Genomic DNA, 23767 nt, shown 5'->3' on the forward strand with positions numbered 1-23767 from the left:
AAGGCACTCACAGACTAACAAATAGCCAAAGAATCCTAATTGTGTTTGAACAGCATATGGAGTTATGGCTTCATCTCGCAATGTCATACAGCCTTGTGGTTGTAACCTTTGCCTTAAATTTAAGTTTACATTTAAGTTTAAGATCGAGCTTGTGAAATGGGCTTAACTTCAGACTATGAGATTAAGGTAACCTGTGGTTGAGGTGAACATGAGCTGAGCTTGTTTTGTGTAATGCAGAGCTCCAGATAACCTTTTGAGCAATTGAGTTTTTACTCCAGGGTTTCTATTTTAATTGAGTTATTATATTTTCCATTGGGTAACCAATATATTTTCACTCATCTATTCATTACTCTATTGGGTTCCCTCGTAATTGTATTTCGGAAACCAGCTCCTTTGTACGCATGCTGAAAAAGCTTCATTTGGGTATTTAGGCAGGCTGTTTTTATACATTTGAGTTTTTCATTAAATGCATGCGTTTACACATACACAATTTAATTGTACACAAGTTTATAGAAAGTAATTGGGTTTTGAATATTTGGGGGGGTATTTTACGCAAATACACTGCTAATCTGCAGCTCTGGTAATGTCAACAAAGGGCTAATCATTCCAAGAATAGCACATATGATATACTGGCTGCCTCAGTAAGAGGAATACTTTTGAATATGTATGTTCCTTGTATTCAATTATTTATAAGAGAAAAATCTCTAAATGTTGTCTGTTAAATTGAAGCCATGAAAGCCTTGACAGGGTAAACAGAGAGTGCCTCTGAAACAAATACAGAAACTCAGGGTGAAGGGTATATTTTATTTAACTATAAAGTCTCTCCATGAGAACAGATCAAGGGTATCTGTGAATTGTTATTTATCTGGAGAGTTCAATGTCAACAGCAGCATGAAACAAGGGGTGTGTTATCGCCAACATAGCTCGTATGAATTACAAACAAACCATCCATGATAAACTTGATGATATACACACATAATATTCTCATCTCTTTTAGTATATCTAGGAAATTAGAGTAGAGTACATAAACATAATCACAAGGACATATAGTCAAAGACTAATAGAGCAAATCCCAAAACCTTGAGGTTGTTGCATATTTATATGAATAACTGACAGTGTAAGACATGTATCAGTTTAAAAGAAACTTAAGAATATTGTCATGTGAGTGAGTGAGTGAGTGAGAGAGAGAGAGAGAGAGAGAGAGAGAGAGAGAGAGAGAGAGAGAGAGAGAGAGAGAGAGAGAGAGAGAGAGAGAGTCCAGACTTTAATGCTGACTTTATAGTGCTATCCCACAGAAAAACCATACCACATGGACACTCCACTCAGACACAGTATACAGACTCTGAGCCCACCTGTCCTTCTATTATTCCCTTAATGCTAAGCACCAGGTAGGGTAACAAACACCAACCTTCCTGACGCTGGGCAGACACTATCCGAACCACTGATCAATGATGTATATGCTCTATCCACTACACCAATGAGGTATTCACAATGCAGAAAGAAGAACTGAAGTTGTTTAGGAGTTGTTTTTATAGTTACTTTGTTTACAAATGCAAATCTGTAAATGTTAATTCTGGAATGAAAGAAAAACACCATCAAGATCTTTAATTCTTCTTTTCAGAAATAAAACTCATGTCAGTTTCTAAAACCGTCAATTAATTGAGTGATTTCTTTAAAATGACCACAGCCCTTAGGGTGTAAACTCTTGGAAATCAACTAAAACAACAAACTTTTACCTTGACACGGGAAATATTAGCCTGATTTCTTTAATAAGTACTGTATTAGAAGAATGAATAGATTGGATGATGATGATGATGATGATGATGATGATGATGATGATGATGATGATGATGATGATGATGGGGATGCCGATTTTAAACTGGTGGTGTCATATCTGAATGTTCTGAATTCCTTAGTCAGTGCTATCTGAATGTTCTGAATTCCTTTGTCAATGCTAGTTGCTACAGGACCCGTGAAGATTCTGGGGTAGAATAGGTCTTCAGCAACCCATACTTGCCGTAAAAGGCAACTATGCTTGTCGTAAAAGGCGACGAACGGGATCGGGTGGTCAGGCTCGCTGACTTGGTTGATACATGTCATCGATCCCAATTGCCTGTAACTTCATTGGTTAATGACACATTGATGGAACTACTTTTTCTCATTTGTCATTTTCCACAAATGATATATGAGGTTTGTCATGTAAAATCTGCAACATAAGGTGTTCTAAAATATTTGTTATTAATCCAAATAAAATATCGTTCACACATGATGTTTATGATAATGGACTAGTCAAATCATAAAAACTAATTAAGATTTGTAAGAAGTGAAAATCTGATTGACTAAATCATCCGCTTTCCCTACATGTAAACAACAATGTCAACATTCCTGTTCCCGATAAAAGTGAAACTCTGATTAAGATTGAAGGAAATTTGGTTGGAAGAATACCGAACATAACATAGCCACTGAGCAGTTTTAGCACAAGTACCTCGTTTTAAACTAAATGAAAGACATTCAAGAAAGTATTAAAAAACCCAACTCATTGGGATACCTTACAATGAAACAATAGCATTGTCACGGTTTAAAACAAATTCTATGACAGTGGGCGAGAGTTTAAAAGACAACGAAAAGACAAAGTTAGATATATGCTCACTTGAAAGAGTCTGTCAAAAAAACCTTACTTTTTGTAGAATTAGTTTACACAGATTGTTTTTGTTGAGAATAGCCAAACCAGTTGGTTTTTTTTCGTAGTCATGAGAGCTCGTGACTTTGAGGCGAATAATGGCACACTGTTAACACAGGTTTGAATTTTGCATTAACACCAATGCCAAGTCATTTTAAATTCATTGTTGTACAATTATAAATGAATCAAAATGCATATTTATCTCCCAAATTCATTATATATTGCTTAAATTGTCAAAGAATTAAGGCCGCTCAAAATAACTATTTCGCATTTGTAGAATCTAAGTGTTGAGTGTAGACTGTATGTGATCAGGTAAAAAAGCACAAATCTGATGCTGTTTTTCACATGCGTATGAATATGGTGAAATGCAACTTCCCCTCTTTCTTTACAGCTTGTTATTCATAAGCTGATGATGAGTAAAAAACAAGAAACTACTCGTGATGAGGAATGACAGATTTTTTGTCCATCGTGAAATTAATGTTGAAACAACATCTTTAATTTCACTTGGGACATATAATCCGTCATTCCTCGTAAATTATTGTCCATGTCGTCCTAGTTCATATTGTACTGCAATTGTTTATTGTATAACAATTCTTTGTTTTTTGTTGGTTTCACAGTGAATTCTCTTAGATCTAGATTTCTGGTTTAATTTATTGTATCAATTGTGAAGTCGACACTTAACACAATTACAACTCCTTTCCAGCTCTTGGAGGTATGAATTCTGTGATTGTGAAAAAGGGAGGTAATTTCACATTTAACAAGGCAGCCAGAGTCATCTGCCTTTACACTCACTTAATTTAGTGACCAAAATCTTGAAAAAGAGACCGTAAAAAAATAAAAGCAAGTGGTGCATTTCTTTGAAGAGTATTTCAGTTATATCATAGCATGTTAAGTGGGAGGCGTGCCTATGAAGCACATAGAAGCCCACAGGTATTGTGTTGACAGGCCAAGGATCATAATTGAACCACTGACACAGAGGATGCAACCTTGCAGTACTTAAGAGCAGCAGGTTATAAAGAAATGCATAACACATTGTATATCAAAATGTGAAATAACATATAAACAAATCTTACAAAGATACAATCACTAAAATGCTGTCCATCAGAAGAACAAGGGGTAGGGCTGAAATGATGATGCAAAATCAAAAATACAACTTTCTACAGTTATTTGCCTTGTCAGTCTAGCATAACATCAATTATGGATGTGGCAATATAGATTTCTGAATAAAAGTAACATACGTCTGACAAATCCTGAATGAGTAAAGAAATTGTGAGAATGGATTTCTGTACCATGATCCAGCAGAAAACCACCAAACATTAGGTTTTGATGTTTACCTCAGCACACAAAGGAAAGAAGTGACGTTGGATCACCAACAGCTTGTTCTCCTGGGTATAGGAGTACAAACATCTGCTCCTTCCAAAAGCATGTATATTCTTAATGATTATCAACAAAGTTTATAATTTACACAACATCCATGTCAAACTTATCGATGCTACCATCTCCACTGAGAACACCCTCACTTCTACCAGCTTGCCTTCTGGGCTATATAGCTAAAGACATATGCCCTTTACAAAAGGCATGTATCTTCATGATAATTAGCTAAAGAGTTTCCAATTCACACTGCATCCTTGATAACAAAGTCATCCATGTCAATGTCATCCATGTCAATGTCATCCATGTCAAAGTCATCCATGTCACAGATGCTACCATCTCCACTGAAATCACCCTCGCTGATATCATCATCTTCCTGTTCCAATTGCTTCCCCTCGTTTCCCTCAGTGTTATCGCCACCTTTGCTTTCCTTGTTGTTACCTCTGCTGACCTGCTCCGAGGTGACTTCCTTATTCTTCAAGCTCTGACCCTTTGTCTTGGAGCTGTTATCCTTGTCTCCCTGAGTTTTACCTCCCATGAAGTGTCTATTCTGAAACTTTCCATTCTTATCTTTGATACAAGTACCTTTATCCTTTGCTGAATGCTCATGATCATCTTCATCATCAGTCCACTTGCTACGCATCTTTCGAGATTTTGTGGTACCAACATAGACTATGTCCTTTCCTCCACCTCTCTTTCCTTCTTTACCACTCCTTCTCACTGATCCATCTGTTTTGGAACTTTTGCCATGTGCAATGGATCCTTGTTTATCTGCCTCTTCAACAAAACGTTCATGACCTTCATCAAAGAGCTCATCAGAAACTTCAAAGGCCTCAAATTCATCTTCCCGTCCTTCAATGCACCTGCTAAGGGGAGGGCTAAAATGTCTTCTTCCATCCAAGACAGAGTCTTGCTCCTTAAACCTTTGTGACCTTCTATCCTCATTCTTCCTCATGCTGTGACTGCTGTTTCTCCTACTGATACTAATTCTGTCATCCTCTCTATATTCTAAATACTCTTCCTCAGAAAATCTATCGTCCTCAATGTACTCCTCTTGTCCTCTCTTGTAAATCTGCATGTCTCTTTCATCAAGATTTTTGTGACCACTTCTTGTTTCTCCTCCTCCATAGCCCCTCTGACCATGACTTCTTGACTCTTCCCTGATTCTATTGCTCCTTGACCCCTGGTCTATTCCATGATACATGTCACTAGTTTCATCACCTATTCTCTCTCCCTTTTTAACAGGACCTCCTTCTCCCATCACAAAACCATCATCCATCACATGAACTCCATCTTCATCCACATAGGCCAGAGCATATTCTTCATCTTCATTCCCAAATTCATCCACGTACACTTCCACATGTTCCTCTTTTTCCACATTCCAATCTCTCCTGTTCTGAAATTCTTTCCTTGACCGACCATGGCCATCTGTCCTTTGCTGAAATACTTCCCTTGCCACACCACGGTTATCTTTCCTTTGCTGAAGATGCTCTTTATCATCATCATCACTTTCTTCCACATCTGCTTCAAGCCTTCTTCTTACTTTAATATGAGCATCCTCTAATCTTTCCATCATTATATGATTCCAAAGTAAGAACTTTCGGACACTATCTGGGTCTGTTCCATCGAACTTTGGAGTCTCTATACTTGGGGCTGTGAAGCTCTTCTTTTTCATAGAATCAGTTTTGTCAAGAGTTGTTGTTTCGGGGCGTGTAACCTTCAATGTCTTTGTCCATTCTGGTCTCAGAGCAAGAACGGAACCAGGCTGCAGAGATCTTTTCAATTCAGCACTTGCTGTTATGTCAGTTACCTTTGGTTCACTCTGGGATTCCTCCTCTTTTGAAGACTTTTCCTGTATATCTTCTACTACTGGAGCACCAATTTGGGGTTGTGGTGGAACTATTATTGGAGCTTGATGTGATTGTGCACTTTCTTGGGGTTGAAGTCCAGTTTGGGAATAGCATGCAGGAGGTTGGTGTGGTTGAACACTCACATCAGGCCCTGAAGCAGCTGCCACCGGTTTTTGACTAAAGGTATTTGCAATCCCAGTAACAGATGGCTGAGGAGATGCTGGTGGATCAAATGGACTTGCAGCAGCGGGTTGAGGCGTTGAGACTGAAGGTCTTACACAAGGTGGCACAGGGTTTGGGACAGATGTTGAGGGATAGAAGGGTGTTACAACCCCAAGTAAAGGAACTGCTTGTTTGGTGGGTATATCTGTAGGAGGTGGGACTGGGTGTCTGTCCATCAATGGCGGAGCACTGACAATTTTTTGTTGAGACTGAATAAGCTGTAGTGGAGGAAGTGGCACATGGGTTGCCAGAGGTGGTGGATCAAGTCTGGGAACAGGCTGCTGGGTTGGCAAGCTGGGTACCAAGTTGGGCCTTGGCACATTCTGGCCAGACTGCAATGGTGGACTGGATGAAGCTGTGGGCTTTGTCTGTGTAGACCTGTTTCCATCATGAATACTTCTTGAACACACATCTGAAATTGTTTGTGTGGGTGTACGGGATTTGGGTACTTCTCTTTGCAAATCATGAAAAGCAGTTTCATTCTGACTACTTCCGAGATTAAAGTTCTGAGACTCTTCAAAGTAAGCCTCAAGATCTTCTGGTTCTTTTTCGGAATACATCTCTATTGTCGGATGTACATGTTTGATATGAAATTTAAGAGATGCTTCCTTCTTGAATGTTTTAGGGCATATTGGACACCTAAGGTGAATGAGTTCAAAAACATGGTTTTTGTTCCAGTGGTTAAGGGACTCATCCATAGTGCCAGTAAACGTGCATTCTCCAGCATCTGTCTTTTGTTGGGGTGGTGCTTTTAATCTGGTTGGTTCATGTTGAACAGGCTGTGCAACTCTCATACAGCTTTCCTTTGTCACATTGCCTGGCATGACAAAGTGAATGTTATCTCTCTCCTGTCGTTTAGCCATCTGTAAGAATTTTGACATTTCTATTTTGTCCTCGATCCCGTGAAAGAAATCCAGGTGTTCACAAAAATCATCTGCGTCCACACATCCCATACTACAAAATGGACAGATGAGATCGACAACCTTTGCTTCATGTCGCTCTGTCCAGTGACGCTCAAACTGCAATGATGTTCCTTTATAGAAACATCCAGAAACATTGCAGTCATATTCAGTTCCTAATGGAATATTTGGTGGTGTGCCTGAGACACTGTCTGCTGGTGTCAAACCTGGAACAAAATGTTCTGGGCTGGACTGCCTTCTTGGCTTGACATCTTCAGGCAACAACCTTGGCTGGTACACTTCAGGTAACTTTTGTGGATGTATATCTTCAGGTATCCTACGTGACTGGAAGGTTTCTGGCAATCTTTGTGACTGGAAATGTTCAGGCATCCTTCGTGACACATCTTCAGGCAACCTTTGTGGCTCCATGGCATCTTGTGGATGACTAACTTCATGCAATCTCTGTGATTTGAAAGTTTCAGGGAATCTTTGTGGTTGGACAGTTTCACAGTGTCTTTGTTCCCTCCAAGATGGAAAGGTTTCAGATGTCTGTCTCTGAAAGAACAACATTGAATCATGTAAAGCTAGAGTTAGCTGACATATATTTCAGGTTTTAGAAAGTTATTGCATCATTTCATCATGCAGACGCAATTAGAACTGGGACATACTATTTTCAAAACATGAAGAAAAGTGTACCACTATAAAATTGCCATATTACATGAGACAACATAATTACATCATACAACATTTGCAGCCTGTATATGTTTCTATTTAAATTATTTACAACTGGACAAAACGCATATCATGAATTTTTTACCAAGTTCATCCTCAAAACAAAATATAATCAATCAAAAACAATGTGAGTGTGTGTGTGTGTGTGTGTGTGTGTGTAGGGGGGGGGAGGAGAGAACAACTTCTCCTTTAGCTGAACCTCACACAGCTACCTTTTTCTGTCGAAAGAAAGCAATACATGCCTTAAGGAATAATGCAGGATTAGAAATTAAATATTTAGTTTATGGTATTGGTAGAAAATAATTCTTCGTAGTTATTACTCTCAGGTGTCACATGCAAGAAGGGAATTTCATTTTGATGTATTTATGTGAAATCTGGAAGCCTTATGAGAGCACTTGATGGTGACCTGTTTGTTAGCAGCTTGATTGAGATCTAAAGAAGGATGATCTTGAGGAACTGGAACAGACTTCCTCTTGTCTACTGTTAACAATGTTATTGAACATGAACTTCCACTTGTCTACTGGTAACAATGTTATTGAACATGAACTTCCACTTGTCTACTGGTAACAATGTTATTGAACATGAACTTCCACTTGTCTACTGGTAACAGTGTTATTGAACATGAACTTCCACTTGTCTACTGGTAACAATGTTATTGAACATGAACTTCCACTTGTCTACTGGTAACAATGTTATTGAACATGAACTTCCACTTGTCTACTGGTAACAATGTTATTGAACATGAACTTCCACTTGTCTACTGGTAACAATGTTATTGAACATGAACTTCCACTTGTCTACTGGTAACAATGTTATTGAACATGAACTTCCACTTGTCTACTGGTAACAATGTTATTGAACATGAACTTCCACTTGTCTCCTGGTAACAGTGTTATTGAACATGAACTTCTCCTTGCCTCCTGGTAACAGTGTTATTGAATATGAATTCCCCCTTGTCTACTGTTAACAATGTCATTGAATATACAGGACTTGTATACACGACACAACTTTGAAAGTTGTCTAGAACTTCAAGCTTGGTTAAAGCAAAGACTCACAGGACTGGAGGGTCCAGCAGATCTTGCAGGTACAGCAGGAGCACCCTGGGGAGATCTGGCAGGTCTAGCAGGAGCACCCTGGGGAGATCTTGCAGGTACAGCAGGAGCACCCTGGGGAGATCTGGCAGGTATAGCAGAAGCATCCCGGGAGACATCAGACTTACACAAGTCGGAAGCTGTTCACAAAGCATGAAGCATGAATGTATCTTTGTTTTATAGTCAGTAACATGGTAATATCACAGATGTAGGACAGCCACAATACTCTTGTATCAAAGCAACAATATAGCATTACAGCAATATCACAGCCACATTACTCTTGTATCACAGCAACAATATAGCATTACAGCAATATCACAGCCACATTACTCTTGTATCACAGCAACAATATAGCATTACAGCAATTTCACAGCCACATTACTCTTGTATCACAGCAACAATACAGCATTACAGCAATTTCACAGCCACATTACTCTTGTATCACAGCAACAATACAGCATTACAGCAATTTCACAGCCACATTACTCTTGTATCACAGCAACAATACAGCAATTTCACAGCCACATTACTCTTGTATAATAGCAACAATGCAGCAGTAATGAAGCAGTATCATATCTGTATCACAGCCACATTACATCAATATATGACATCAATATATCACAGTATTTACAGCAATCACAGAAAAACTACCGTGATATCCATACAAAGTTATATTTCACCACAGTATTTAAAAAATATATCACAGCAATACTATGGTAATATTACAGTAATATTTTAAAATACATCAGAGCAATGGTACATCAATGTAATACCATATTGTTTTCACTACAACAATATTACAGCGATGTAACAGTATATACCAACTGTCACAACAACATTACAACAATATTTAGGAATATCACAAACCAATGTGTAAACTTTTGTAAGAATCCGCTACATGGTTTCCTACAGTTTGTACTGTTTTTCGATTCATACCTTAATGATCCACAGTCAATCCTAATAATTAAATTCAACTATAAAAACATGTGTTATCTATATGATGTGTTAGTATATATCCCAACGATTACAACCTTAACATTACAACAATATTCAGACATTATCACAGCGATATTAACCCAATATTACAATATAATGGTACATTTGTCAGTGAAACAGCATTTTCAGAGAATATAAGAGTGTGGTCAAAACAAGAGCAACATATGTGCTGAATCTCATAATTAGTTACACTAAAAACCAAACTTCATTACATTGAGAAAAAACATCCATAAAAAAGGTTGCAGTGGCAGCCATTTTAGATTCATATGGGCAGACCCAATCCATATTAGTCAGGACCAAATACTAGACATGAGATACTGTTTACAGTCACAATCTCATTAAAATCAGATGATAGTACTCTTTTAATTTGTACTTAGTACTACACAAAGATTTGAAGACTTTCCATTGCAGGTGATGCCAGAACACCCTTTCATCCAACCAATCAGGGCATTGCTTATAAGAGTGTGAAAATGAAAGTCCAAATGTGTTTTCAAATCATGAAAGCATGAAAAGGTTAAAGCAGGGCATTCTGAAAGACAGATAAACATTTCAAATGGAAGAGACTTTCCATAGCCCATGGGAAGTACTGTCATTCAATCTCAATAAAGCTGCTTTCTGATTAGCTTGTCGACTTCCTGTTGACATTTTATTGGTCAGTGAAAGTTTGCGAAAGATCGTTACCTGTGTAATGGGATGTCCTCAGACCTTTATGTAGCTGTAGCGAGCATAAAGATACATATATGATTTTAATGAGGCTGTTTCTGTCCCTGACTATCCACAGGTATCTATATGAAAAGAACACAAAACTCTCTTTTCTCACCTCTTGGTGGTTCCTGCATCTGTAATAATAAAAAATTATTATCAGCATCAAAGTAAACAATGTCCTTCATACATAAACAGCAGTTTCAATACAATTATTAAGAAATTTGATAATTGTATGGGTTTGACACATGAATCTCCACAGGAAGACAAGTATTGAGTTGTGGGGAGCTCTAAATCCAGAATACATTGAGTGTGTTGTATACATGGTAGAGAAGATAGAAACATGTAAAAAAAGAAGCCGGACATCAAAAGAAACTTGCAAAGATGTTCCCTCAATTTTTGTCTTTAAGGCCAGATTACCTGAGAAAAGAAATGGCTTACTTACGTCTTTAGTGACGCAATGCACATACAAATAATTGCCATTCAGAAAGTGAACGGCATTCAAGCATTGCAAAGCATTCTCCATGTCCGCATAGGTTACAAACGCAATCAGCTTATTTCTGGAAAGAGAGATTAGTCAGCATAAGGAAACAGTAATAGGGACATTGGCTTCTGTTTTTTTTGCAGTTCCCTATTATACAGGGTGCTAGGAATCTGTTCTACCAACACCCTCACATCTAGTATAACACAAAGTGATGAGGCCTAATCATTGTCCCCTCTTACGAACATGCAGTGTCTTGAACCTAAAATCATCACATTCAATACAATCTATACAAGTGATGAAGCCAACACTGCTGTGAACATTATTCTAGTTATATCACCAACCCATGATCAAAGGAACAACCTTTATCTTTGCTATTAATTCTAAGAACACTACCTCTTTTACATCACTGCCAAAAGATCTTGGTAATTAAGGGTGATAGTGGGGATACCATGGGGAGTGTGTGTGTGTGTGTGTGTGTGTGTGTGTGTGTGTGCGTGTGCGTGTGCGTGCGTGCGCGCACGTGTGTGTGTGTGTGTGCGTGCGGGAGTGTGTGAGAGAGAGAGAGTGAAAAATCCAGAGACTCTTGGAGAAAAAAGCCAAAATTGAGAACACCATTAAAGCCACAGGAACACCACCATCCAGCCAACAGCAAGAACCATCAGGAGCAGTGTACACACTCCATATAATTGTGGACAAGCTTTCATTGGTGAAACATCAAGGCCCATCAAAACCTAAACACCAAAGCTCTGCCTCAATAGTTGACTCCAAGTCAGCTCTTTCAGACCATACCCATGACAACCCCTACCACAGCATCCAGTGGGACAAAATCAAAGCCCTTACAACCAACCTCAAAGACTTCAAAATCAGAAAATTCAACATCAAACAACATCAGAAGAATCCAACCATCAATGCATACCATCAACTCATCAAAGATCCCAATCTGTCATAATCTTTTGTTTATACTACTGGCTTCACCTGTTAAGATGTTTCCCTAATATCACCCCTTTTGTGTTACTAAACATCCTAATCTACTCAACTGTATAAACACTTCCTCATACCTGTATATATATGCTTGTCAACCTTACTCTGCACATCACTTGCTTGATAAAGGTGTTAGAACCTACACTGAAACATTGCTCCTAATCGTAATAAAGAAGTTGTTCATCCATATATCTTATTGTTACTTTGTATTTATCTGCATTTTCCACCCAGTCGTTGGGTTGCAATGGAAAACATAAAACCCCAAACAATACACAGATTGTCAAATTTCAAACTGATTACAGAGCTCCAGATAACTTTTTGAGCAATTGAGTTTTCACTCAAAGGTTTCTATTTCAATTGGGTTATTACATTTTTCATTGGGTAACCAATATATTTTTACTGATCTATTCATCACTCTATTGGGTTTTTCACTCTATTTGAGTTTAAAAAAGACTGAAATAATGATTTCAATGTATATATGATCTATTCATCACTCTATTGGGTTTTTCACTCTATTTGAGTTTTAAAAAGAATGAAATAATGATTTCAATGTATATATATAGGACCGTTATATACATTGAAATCATTATTTCATTCTTTTTTAAACTCAAATAGAGTGAAAAACCCAATAGAGTGATGAATAGATCAGTGAAAATATATTGGTTACCCAATGAAAAATGTAATAACCCAATTGAAATAGAAACCTTCTGTGAATTTACCTTAGTGTCTGTTTGATGCATCTTTAATCACCTTTCAATGATCAGCCAGTTGATCAGTGATGACTAACACATGTAACCGCCACAGGTTCATTAACAACTTGCAAGCTCCGACATTCATACAGTTTGGCCCTCACTCTATGAAGGTTCATACTCCAATGAACTCACACAAAGGGAAGGTCAATTCTTAAGTAAACATTGTTGTACATATTTGGCAGTTTCCTTGAGGTGAAGGTCTAATGAAAATTTCACACAGTCATTCAGTTTACAGTTTCAATCATGATGTGGGGGCATGGGTGGCACAGTCGTCTAAGGTGCCGCAATTCACTGTGCAGAGTTGCGTCCCTTGGGCATATTGAAACCTATGATTGTGGATTTGAATCCCAGTTCGCCCGGATTATGTTTTAAGGTTTGTCAGCGCCAGAACGGTGCCCGTGGGTTTCACCAAAGTGGTAAACATCTGAGACCTGCATCACTTCAAGCTTTCCTCCCACATTAAGCTTTTCAGTTCACTGCAAAGGACTGCAAAAGACGTTTCTACACTTCCAGCAGAAAGAATGAGGATCTCTCCTAATCATGATTTACAAGTTAAGGGAGAGGACGACACCATGTTGACTTGGGAACAGACTGAAAATAACTGAAAACAGCTAGCTAAAGTGTGACTACATATCCAAAGAGCTAGAGAAAGAGACTTTAAAAAATGTTGATGTTCACTCTAGCACACAGGAAAGAAGTGAGAATTTTCCATTCTTTGCACACAGAGGAGCTGAACGCTAATTGGTGATAATGTGTCAACAACTAGTTGTGTGAAGTTGACAGTGAAGAGGACTTTGTTGAAAATCTGAAAATTTAGTTATAGTGTGATAGTAGCTAAAATACATGAATTTGGCAATGATGTAATGGAGGTAGAGGGTTCATAAGATTTTTGGTTTCCTGACATGCCCAAGGGATGCAACTCTGCACGTCAAACCTTAGACAACAGGGCCACCTGTTCCCCCACAAACATAGAGCATGATAGAGTAATGGTAACCTGCTGCACCCTGGGGTCTTCTGCTGGCGTACTAACAAAGCTGATAATTGTACTTACGTGGCAGTTGGTCTGAGTGCGTAGTAAGACAGTTCACCCCATTTCACAAAGTAGTCGTACACCTCTTTCAGGGTGGTCGCGGCAGACACATTGTTCACAAAAAGGCGACGGTTTAAGTTTTTCTGCAACAGAAAAAGTCACATTTACAAAAAGTAATAGTGCATTCTAACAGATTCCCACCACCCCCTAAAACTTGTGTGAAAATGTTGACATGCTCAGAGAGATATTCGGAAAGTAAAACTACCATTGCATAAAGTTTATGAAAAACATGACACTCCAAAAACTATGCACAAAGCAACACACCAGCAGAAGGATTTTGAACTTCTACAATCCTCATTGCATTTCATGTCATTGGAGTGAATGAGTGAGTATGGGTTTACGTCGCTTTTAGCAATATTCCAGCAATATCATGGCAGGGCACACAAATGGGCTTCACACATTGTATCCATGTCGGTAAGCAAACCCAAGCTCTCAGCGTGACAAGTGAACTCTTTAACTACTGGACTACCACACACCCATCATGTCGTTGGATGACTGGAAGATGGGGCCCATACAAAGTAGATCGTTTTGCAAACTGGTACAGTCGTCCCTCACAATAACATTTTTCAAGATACTGTGGAAATAGGTTAAACTGTGGGGTAATCACTGGCTCGCATACATTTCATGGTGTTTCCCATGTGATTACATGTATTTGGTGAAGGTGAGAGTACAGCAATAACATCAATGTCCAACCAACATCTGCTTTATTTGTTAAAAAACCACATGACATTTGTTCTCCATATCGGAAAAGGATTCGACTTCCGACACCATCAGTTTAACTTTAATCATTAAACAAACATTTAACTTATAACCCTTTCACTTGTTGCCACAGTACCTGTTGTCTGAGTAAATTAATGAGATCAGTGCACATGGTGTGAAGTCTCAATAAGGAATAGTTTTGAACATCAGGCATGCAATGTGTTGTCACTGGAATACCTACATGATGGATGTGAGTGTTCAGTCTTAATCTGGACAAAAGCATAAAGTGAAGTTACCAAGATTCAATAGCAGAACTTGGGAACCAGGTTGTGAAAGGGACAGGTGCTTTTACTCAGTTCTGGGGAAAACCCCACAATTGGCTTTTAACCCCTGTGCATTTGATACCGAGGGTACCAAAGTACCATTGCAAAAAAACCAAACAGAATATTTTCATAGTGAGTTCCATGTTGAACTCAGCAGTGTTTGGGCCATTATTGTGTCCTCTAGTCTGATACATGTTGGTGAATGAAATTATTTGAAGAAATGGAACTGATATATCTACATATATATCTGTCCCCATGTATAGATGTAATCAATGTTGCTCTTTCAGTCACTAAAGGATTTCCACCTTCATTTCATTTAATTTCATGAATGAATATAAATTAGTCTTTAAAATTCCCACATTCACCTGATTGTTTAAGTGGAATTTGACAAATGTTGCACCATTATTAATTGTGTACTCGCCTTATAAAATATAATGAATTACTAAACAATTGACACCATTATATTTGACGTCATGGCTGACTTAGACCCACCCTAGAGATCATATACATAATACACCATGGAAGAATTGGTGGGTTTGTGGCATGCACCACCAAACAGATATTTGTCTGAACATGTTGAAAGAGAGAATTGAAAACAAACATACCTTTTGAACAGCTGACATATTCTTTGTATCTGGAAAAAACAAGCAAGCAACATCTGAAACAGCATTGTTCCATCTGTATCACCTGTGTGCAAGGCAGGCACACAGGAGCTCCCTGTATCAAGACAGCCTGTAAGCCAGGCACACATGAGCTCTCTGTATCACCATGGCCTGCAAGCCAGGCACACAGGAGCTCTCTGTATCACCATGGCCTGTAAGCCAGGCACACAGGAGCTCTCTGTATCACCATGGCCTGCAAGCCAGGCACACAGGAGTTGTCTGTTTCACCATGGCCTGTAAGGCAGGCACACAAGAGCTCTCTGTATCAAGACGCCCTGTAAGCCTGGCACACAGGAGCACTCTGTATCAAGACGCCCTGTAAGCCAGGCACACAGGAGCACTCTGTATCAAGACGGCCTGTAAGCCAGGCACACAGGAGCACTCTGTATCAAGACGCCCTGTAAGCCAGGCACACAGGAGCACTCTGTATCAAGACAGCCTGTAAGCCAGGCACACAGGAGCACTCTGTATCACCATGGCCTGTAAGCCAGGCACACAGGAGCTCTCTGTATCAAGACGGCCTGTAAGCCAGGCACACAGGAGCACTCTGTATCAAGACGGCCTGTAAGCCAGGCACACAGGAGCTCTCTGTATCAAGACGCCCTGCAAGCCAGGCACACAGGAGCTCTCTGTATCAAGACGCCCTGTAAGCCAGGCACACAGGAGCACTCTGTATCACCATGGCCTGTAAGCCAGGCACACAGGAGCTCTCTGTATCACCATGGCCTGTAAGCCAGGCACACATGAGCTCCCTGTATCAAGACAGCCTGTAAGCCAGGCACACATGAGCTCTCTGTATCACCATGGCCTGCAAGCCAGGCACACAGGAGCTCTCTGTATCACCATGGCCTGTAAGCCAGGCACACAGGAGCTGTCTGTATCACCATGGCCTGCAAGCCAGTCACACAGGAGCTCTCTCTATCACCATGGCCTGTAAGCCAGGCACACAGGAGCTCTCTGTATCAAGACAGCCTGTAAGCCAGGCACACAAGAGCTCTCTGTATCAAGACGCCCTGTAAGCCAGGCACACAGGAGCACTCTGTATCAAGACGCCCTGTAAGCCAGGCACACAGGAGCACTCTGTATCAAGACGCCCTGTAAGCCAGGCACACAGGAGCACTCTGTATCAAGACGCCCTGTAAGCCAGGCACACAAGAGCTCTCTGTATCAAGACGCCCTGTAAGCCAGGCACACAAGAGCTCTCTGTATCAAGACGCCCTGTAAGCCAGGCACACAGGAGCACTCTGTATCAAGACGCCCTGTAAGCCAGGCACACAAGAGCTCTCTGTATCAAGACGCCCTGTAAGCCAGGCACACAAGAGCTCTCTGTATCAAGACGCCCTGTAAGCCAGGCACACAGGAGCACTCTGTATCAAGACGCCCTGTAAGCCAGGCACACAAGAGCTCTCTGTATCAAGACGCCCTGTAAGCCAGGCACACAGGAGCACTCTGTATCAAGACGCCCTGTAAGCCAGGCACACAGGAGCTCTCTGTATCAAGACGCCCTGTAAGCCAGGCACACAGGAGCTGTCTCACACAGGAGCTCTCTCTATCACCTTGGCCTGTAAGCCAGGCAGACAGAAGCACATTGTTACATCAGTCCTCATTAGGACCACCCAATCTCCAATCTTAGCTGGCTCTTAAGCCAAGATAGCCAGAATCCCACCAGGGTTTTTAGCCAATAGTAAAAAAACAGGAAACATTTGCTGGTGCTATACAAGCTAGATCAAAGGTAACTAAGGTACTTTTATATAACATTACTGGTTTACAGATCTGCCAATAAAAAAACACCTACCTATTGCAGTTTTGTCCCGCTGAAAACAAGAAACAGAAGATGTGTCATAACAAACAAGGTAACAGCCTGTCACTAGCCACGGCTAGTGGGGCACATTAGAATTTAGTTGATTGATATAGCAGTGATTTTTTATTGAGAAAGCTTCGGAAGAATAAAAATTACTGCATCAATGTTTTAACTCATGTTAAGTTCTCTGGACCCTTTTGTAAACAACCAAACTAAAGCACTAAAAAATGATTAAACCTACTGCAAAGAAGTTTGCTTGTTAATTTTGATTTGTGGTTCCTTTCACAGTAATTCAATTGGTGTACATCTCAATTTAGTTATCGGTAATTATGGAAACAGCTCTCAGACATTTGTGTAGATCTTTTTGTAGAAAATCCAAAACAGCATGACAATTTCAGTACTCTGTTGATATTGGTATAAAGATTCATGGAAAATATATTTAAAAAAATATGGAGATATGATCCAGAAATGAACACAACACATCTAGTTTTGTTCTTATTTTATGTTCTTGAAGTGAAAACATGGCAAGCATGGGTTGCAAGCATGGGTTGCTGAAGACCTATTCTACCCCAGGTCTTCACGGGTCTACCCAGGTATCCACCCTGCTATACCCCGATCCTTCCCGGGTACCTGCTGTAAGTCTCAAGAGATAGGTACAAAATGTCTGATTGGGAATAGTTTGACCGTAGCCCTGAACAAAATGTATTTAGATACATGTATAAAACAACCTGGTCATGTATACACTGAAGTTGACTTAAGTTTTATCTTTATTCAAATGTATAAAAGTCAGAAGGAATGGGTGCATAGTCCAAAAGAAATGCATACATTAGTGACTTGTAGTGTAACCATATAGTTCTTAAATAATTTTTGTCATTTAACAATATATCACATAACTAACCACGGGTCCTTCTCAGCACCCACCTAAACCCGAGTACCCAAGTTAACCATCTCAGCCCTAGTGCATACTCACAGGTTTGCTTTTGTCTGACACCCGTAAATGCAGCTTCCAGTTGTTTCTCAGTTTGTGAGTCACATTCAGACATCTAAAAGCATCTTTATCATTGTTGAAGGAAACAAAGCCATACTTTGTGTCCTTGTTTCTGGAACAGAGTGAGATGGGTTTTATGCTGATCAGATCAGAATTTGAATTTGGCAGCTTTTTTTGTGTGTGTGTGGGGGGGGACATACGATGGAGTTTACCCACAAGATTGGGAAGGGGTGCTGACAAACCAAGGATCATATAAGGGAGAATCTTTAGACACAATGGTCAGCAGAACCTGATTGGCTGCTAAAACATTGTCCAAGTATCTGTGAAGATGGGGAAAACTGAGGATTGGTGACATTTTCCTGGTAAACAATCTTGTGGCAATCTAGATCCCAACGGAAGTACCTGGAACTCGTAGCAGTGTCCATTGACTGCAAAACCGAGATATCTCTGGGACGAATGATGAATCAGCATGTGTAGGTACGCAAATGATCTACTGTGCATGGGCCCCATCTTGGAAGTCGATGCTGAAGGGCCAATCCCCAATGTTGTGTCGAGCGTATTTTTCCATTTGAATTTTTGGTGGAGGGATAAAGAAGGTCCTGTTCAGGATCTATTATCATCCTCAATTTTGATCATCAGAACCAAGAAAAGGCAAAGACCCACCCTATCTTGGTGTTCCCAAATAACCTGCTTGACTAAAAGGGTTTTGATGGCGAGTTTGGCAGCCACCAACTTGGTCTCCGGGTGTCGGTAGTCTAGGGAAAGGTGGGAGTTGTAGGTCTGAGGATGTAACCAACTCAAAAGGGTATAGGGCAGTTGTGGGCATGGGCCACGGTAAAGTCATCTACGTCGGAAAGCTTGGAGAATGTGCGTGCGTGTATCCTGCAGTATACTGACTCCTAGCTGTGATTGTTTTATCTCATTACTGCTGAGGGCCAGAAGGGTAACAAGAACTACAATCTTTTAATGTCCTTTGGATTGAACCAGTCAGGAATTGAGCCCCTCCAGGCAGACGCTCCATCCACTAGCAGGCGATGGAATGCTGCATCAGCTTACCCAATTTTTCCAACTATTCTGCAGCTGTTGACTTTCCCATGCTTGGAGAAGTGCCTTAACAGGTCATCGGAAGTCACATCAGGAGGTATGTTGGATACAAACAGTGTAATCTTCTGTGAGGACTGCAACAGAGAAAATTATAGCATTAAAATTTCCCTGATATTTTAAACAAACTACATGAATTTGATTATCATGATATTAGTATTCTTATCCTGACACAACACATTGCAAATTCCCTTCTGGACTTTGTTCCTATAAAACAGAACCCAAAACGTGCCCCTTCCTCCTCTTGGGCGCCCCGAGTTAGTAACACAAGTTATCTGTCCCTGATCCGTTTACTTACTTCTCATCAGTGCTTTGCTTGAACGTCAGACCAGTGACGGACAGGAGGGCCTGAATCGTGTTGTGTCAGGATAAGTATACTAATATCATGAAAAATCAAATGCATGTGGACTATTTCTTATCCTGACACAACACATTGCAATGCTTATCTCACAGATGGAGGTTGGGTTTGCAACTTGCGGCGTCGGGACAGTCAGTGCACCAAAAACACCCCTTGATGACATCCGTCACCTTACAGTTGGTATGCAGTGAAATCATGGATGTGCCCTGCTTTTATGGGGATGTTGTGCTTCTTCTGATCTTGCAGTCTGAAGCTCTTTAACATGGCTGTGATTTCCGGTGCTGTACTAATCTGGACGGACCTTGAAGCCGCCAAGATGGTATTGGTATTAATGGCTGCCACATACGTACCGAAGGCAGAGTAGGAGTGACCTTCATCGGATCTGAACGCTTCATTTTGCATTTTGCCAAATCTCTCCTAGCTGACAGGTCCATGTGTGACAACAACAACAACGTACAAAGGCGAATGGAAAGACAGGAATCCATTTACATGGGAGCATGTATTTCTAACACACCACGTGGCCTTAAAGTTTTCAAAATTTGCATACCAAATGAAAAATTCCCACACAATATGAAGAAGTATCCTCCTAAAACAGGTATTGACGAAGAAACTGTCATACAGAATGACAACAAATCTTAAAACACAAGGATACACAATTCAATTCCCAAGAGTATGTCTATCACTGTGTGCAATAAGAAGTGAGTGAAGGGATCAGGGACAACTTCTGTTGGTAACTGAGGCCTGGGGCGCCCCAGAGAAGGAAGAGGCACGTTTTGGGTTCTGTTTTACAGGATCGAAGTCCAGAAAAGGATTTGCAATGAGTTGTGTCAGGATCAGAAATAATCTAAATGTTATCCCAATTAGCAAACACATTGAATGAAGTGGCATTGGTTGAGTTCAATGTTTTCAGTGGGTTTCCAATCTGAACTAAGGAAACATTGTTACCAGCCTTTGTGTGTATTGAGCTGGTGCATCGCTAGACGAAAATACGTTTGAGCATGTTGAAAGAGAGAACTGAGAATATACAAACCTCTGGAGATTCTGAAGCAGCTGCTGTTTTCTTTGGATCTAGAACAAAGAAAGAAGTTGCATCTATTTCTACATTTGACACATTTATATATTCAGTTGTGGTGTGAGGAATATAAACTAAAGGACCAGAAGGATGTAACAAGTGATGAGGCCCAATTAATGTCCTTTCTCACAGACATTGTCCCTTCTTACTGATGGGGGCTGGGAACCAAATCTCATCACATTAAGTTTGTTTGTTGTTTAACACCACACTCAGCAATATTCCAGCCATATGACGGCGGTCTATAAATAATCGAGTCTAGACCAGACAATCCAGTTATTGACATCAAGTCAGCCAACCTGACCACCTGATCCTGTTAGTCGCCTCTGAAGATTAGCACAGTTACCTTTTACGGCAAGCATGGGTTGCTGAAGACCTATTCTACACCGGATCTTCATGGGTCCCCAATCAATGGGGGTCTCATCTCAAATAGTTTGTAGTCCCTTATTACAGTCATGGGGAGCTGATGACTTAATCTCATCATGTTCCGTACAATCTATTCAAGTGATGAATCCTTTTAATGAAATCCTACCTTTTGCATTTTCAATCATCTGAAATCAAGAAAGGAAGATGTGTTACAAGTAATATATTGGAACAAACATGAAATATCTAACAATAGTTATTATTGTTAATAATTCAAAGAACACGACCTCTATCAGGAGTAATTGCATCTACCTCACCAATTTTCTGCACATTGATGGCAAAAACCTCAATTCTTTGCAATATCTGACATCTTGATGAGGTGTGAGTAGAAAGATGCTATTACGTGCTCATCATATTATAAAAATCTGAAGACTTTATAGTGTGATGAAATAAAGAATTACCGATATACCATACCAAAACAACACACTGTAGCATACAAGCGAGTAAGTGAAGAGCAGTCTGTTGGTGAGCTGTGGAAATGTTATCATGGTAGAGAGACAATAGCACTGCCTATTGTACGTGAATAGGGGTCTGCTTGCCGTGTGATGCTATCAACAAGGTAGAGAGTCAACAGCGCAGGTGCAGTAGGTGAATAGTGGTCTGTTAGCTGTGGGAATGTTATCAACAAGGTAGAGAGTCAACAGCGTAGGTGCAGTAAGTGAATAGTGGTCTGTTAGTTGTGGGAATGTTGTCAACAAGGTAGAGAGTCAACAGCGCAGGTGCAGTAAGTGAATAGTGGTCTGTTAGTTGTGGGAATGTTATCAACAAGGTAGAGAGACAATAGCACAGGTGCAGTAAGTGAATAGTGGTCTGTTAGTTGTGGGAATGTTATCAACAAGGTAGAGAGTCAACAGCGCAGGTGCAGTAAGTGAATAGTGGTCTGTTAGTTGTGGGAATGTTATCAACAAGGTAGAGAGTCAATAGCACAGGTGCAGTAAGTGAATAGTGGTCTGTTAGCTGTGGGAATGTTGTCAACAAGGTAGAGAGTCAATAGCACAGGTGCAGTAAGTGAATAGTGGTCTGTTAGCTGTGGGAATGTTGTCAACAAGGTAGAGAGTCAATAGCACAGGTGCAGTAAGTGAATAGTGGTTTGTTAGCTGTGGGAATGTTATCAGCAAGGTAGAGAGTCAATAGCACAGGTGCAGTATGTGAATAGTGGTTTGTTAGCTGTGGGAATGTTATCAACAAGGTAGAGAGTCAATAGTACAGGTGCAGTAAGTGAATAGTGGTCTGTTAGCTGTGGGAATGTTATCAACAAGGTAGAGAGTCAACAGCACAGCAGCAGTGAGTGAATAGTGGTCTGTTAGCTGTGGGAATGTTATCAACAAGGTAGAGAGTCAATAGCACAGGTGCAGTATGTGAATAGTGGTCTGTTAGCTGTGGGAATGTTGTCAACAAGGTAGAGAGTCAATAGCACAGGTGCAGTAAGTGAATAGTGGTCTGTTAGCTGTGGGAATGTTGTCAACAAGGTAGAGAGTCAATAGCACAGGTGCAGTATGTGAATAGTGGTCTGTTAGCTGTGGGAATGTTATCAACAAGGTAGAGAGTCAATAGCACAGGTGCAGTAAGTGAATAGTGGTCTGTTAGCTGTGGGAATGTTGTCAACAAGGTAAAGAGTCAATAGCACAGGTGCAGTAAGTGAATAGTGGTCTGTTAGCTGTGGGAATGTTATCAGCAAGGTAGAGAGTCAATAGCACAGGTGCAGTATGTGAATAGTGGTTTGTTAGCTGTGGGAATGTTATCAACAAGGTAGAGAGTCAATAGTACAGGTGCAGTAAGTGAATAGTGGTCTGTTAGCTGTGGGAATGTTATCAACAAGGTAGAGAGTCAACAGCACAGCAGCAGTAAGTGAATAGTGGTCTGTTAGCTGTGGGAATGTTATCAACAAGGTAGAGAGTCAATAGCACAGGTGCAGTATGTGAATAGTGGTCTGTTAGCTGTGGGAATGTTGTCAACAAGGTAGAGAGTCAATAGCACAGGTGCAGTAAGTGAATAGTGGTCTGTTAGCTGTGGGAATGTTGTCAACAAGGTAGAGAGTCAATAGCACAGGTGCAGTATGTGAATAGTGGTCTGTTAGCTGTGGGAATGTTATCAACAAGGTAGAGAGTCAATAGCACAGGTGCAGTAAGTGAATAGTGGTCTGTTAGCTGTGGGAATGTTATCAACAAGGTAGAGAGTCAATAGCACAGGTGCAGTAAGTGAATAGTGGTCTGTTAGCTGTGGGAATGTTGTCAACAAGGTAAAGAGTCAATAGCACAGGTGCAGTAAGTGAATAGTGGTCTGTTAGCTGTGGGAATGTTATCAACAAGGTAGAGAGTCAATAGCACAGGTGCAGTAAGTGAATAGTGGTCTGTTAGCTGTGGGAATGTTGTCAACAAGGTAGAGAGTCAATAGCATTGGTGCAGTAAGTGAATAGTGGTCTGTTAGTTGTGGGAATGTTACCAACAAGGTAGAGAGTCAATAGCACAGGTGCAGTAAGTGAATAGTGGCCTG

The 23767-nt window shown here is 40.3% G+C and overlaps 1 protein-coding gene across 4 annotated transcripts in view; it reads right to left on the reverse strand.

Moving 5' to 3' along the window:
• Positions 1-790: 790 nt before the first annotated feature.
• LOC124121356 overlaps positions 791-23767 on the reverse strand; it is a 79940-nt gene continuing 56963 nt past the window's right edge. For all 4 annotated transcript variants that reach the window (XM_048396939.1, XM_048396941.1, XM_048396940.1 and 1 more), the window contains 11 exons: positions 21384-21402; positions 20813-20850; positions 19380-19501; positions 18306-18435; positions 17330-17348; positions 15478-15506; positions 13812-13933; positions 10989-11103; positions 10662-10680; positions 8810-8985; positions 791-7577 (listed from right to left, as the gene is read on the reverse strand). In XM_048396939.1, coding sequence (XP_048252896.1) covers positions 4296-7577; positions 8810-8985; positions 10662-10680; positions 10989-11103; positions 13812-13933; positions 15478-15506; positions 17330-17348; positions 18306-18435; positions 19380-19501; positions 20813-20850; positions 21384-21402 — 4071 coding nt within the window. In that variant the 3' untranslated portion in view covers positions 791-4295. The remainder of the gene's footprint in view (positions 7578-8809; positions 8986-10661; positions 10681-10988; positions 11104-13811; positions 13934-15477; positions 15507-17329; positions 17349-18305; positions 18436-19379; positions 19502-20812; positions 20851-21383; positions 21403-23767) is intronic.

The sequence above is a fragment of the Haliotis rufescens genome, unplaced genomic scaffold (genome assembly GCF_023055435.1).
Source record: "Haliotis rufescens isolate VD_foot unplaced genomic scaffold, xgHalRufe1.0.p SCAF_16, whole genome shotgun sequence".
NCBI classification, from domain to species: Eukaryota; Metazoa; Mollusca; class Gastropoda; order Lepetellida; family Haliotidae; genus Haliotis; species Haliotis rufescens.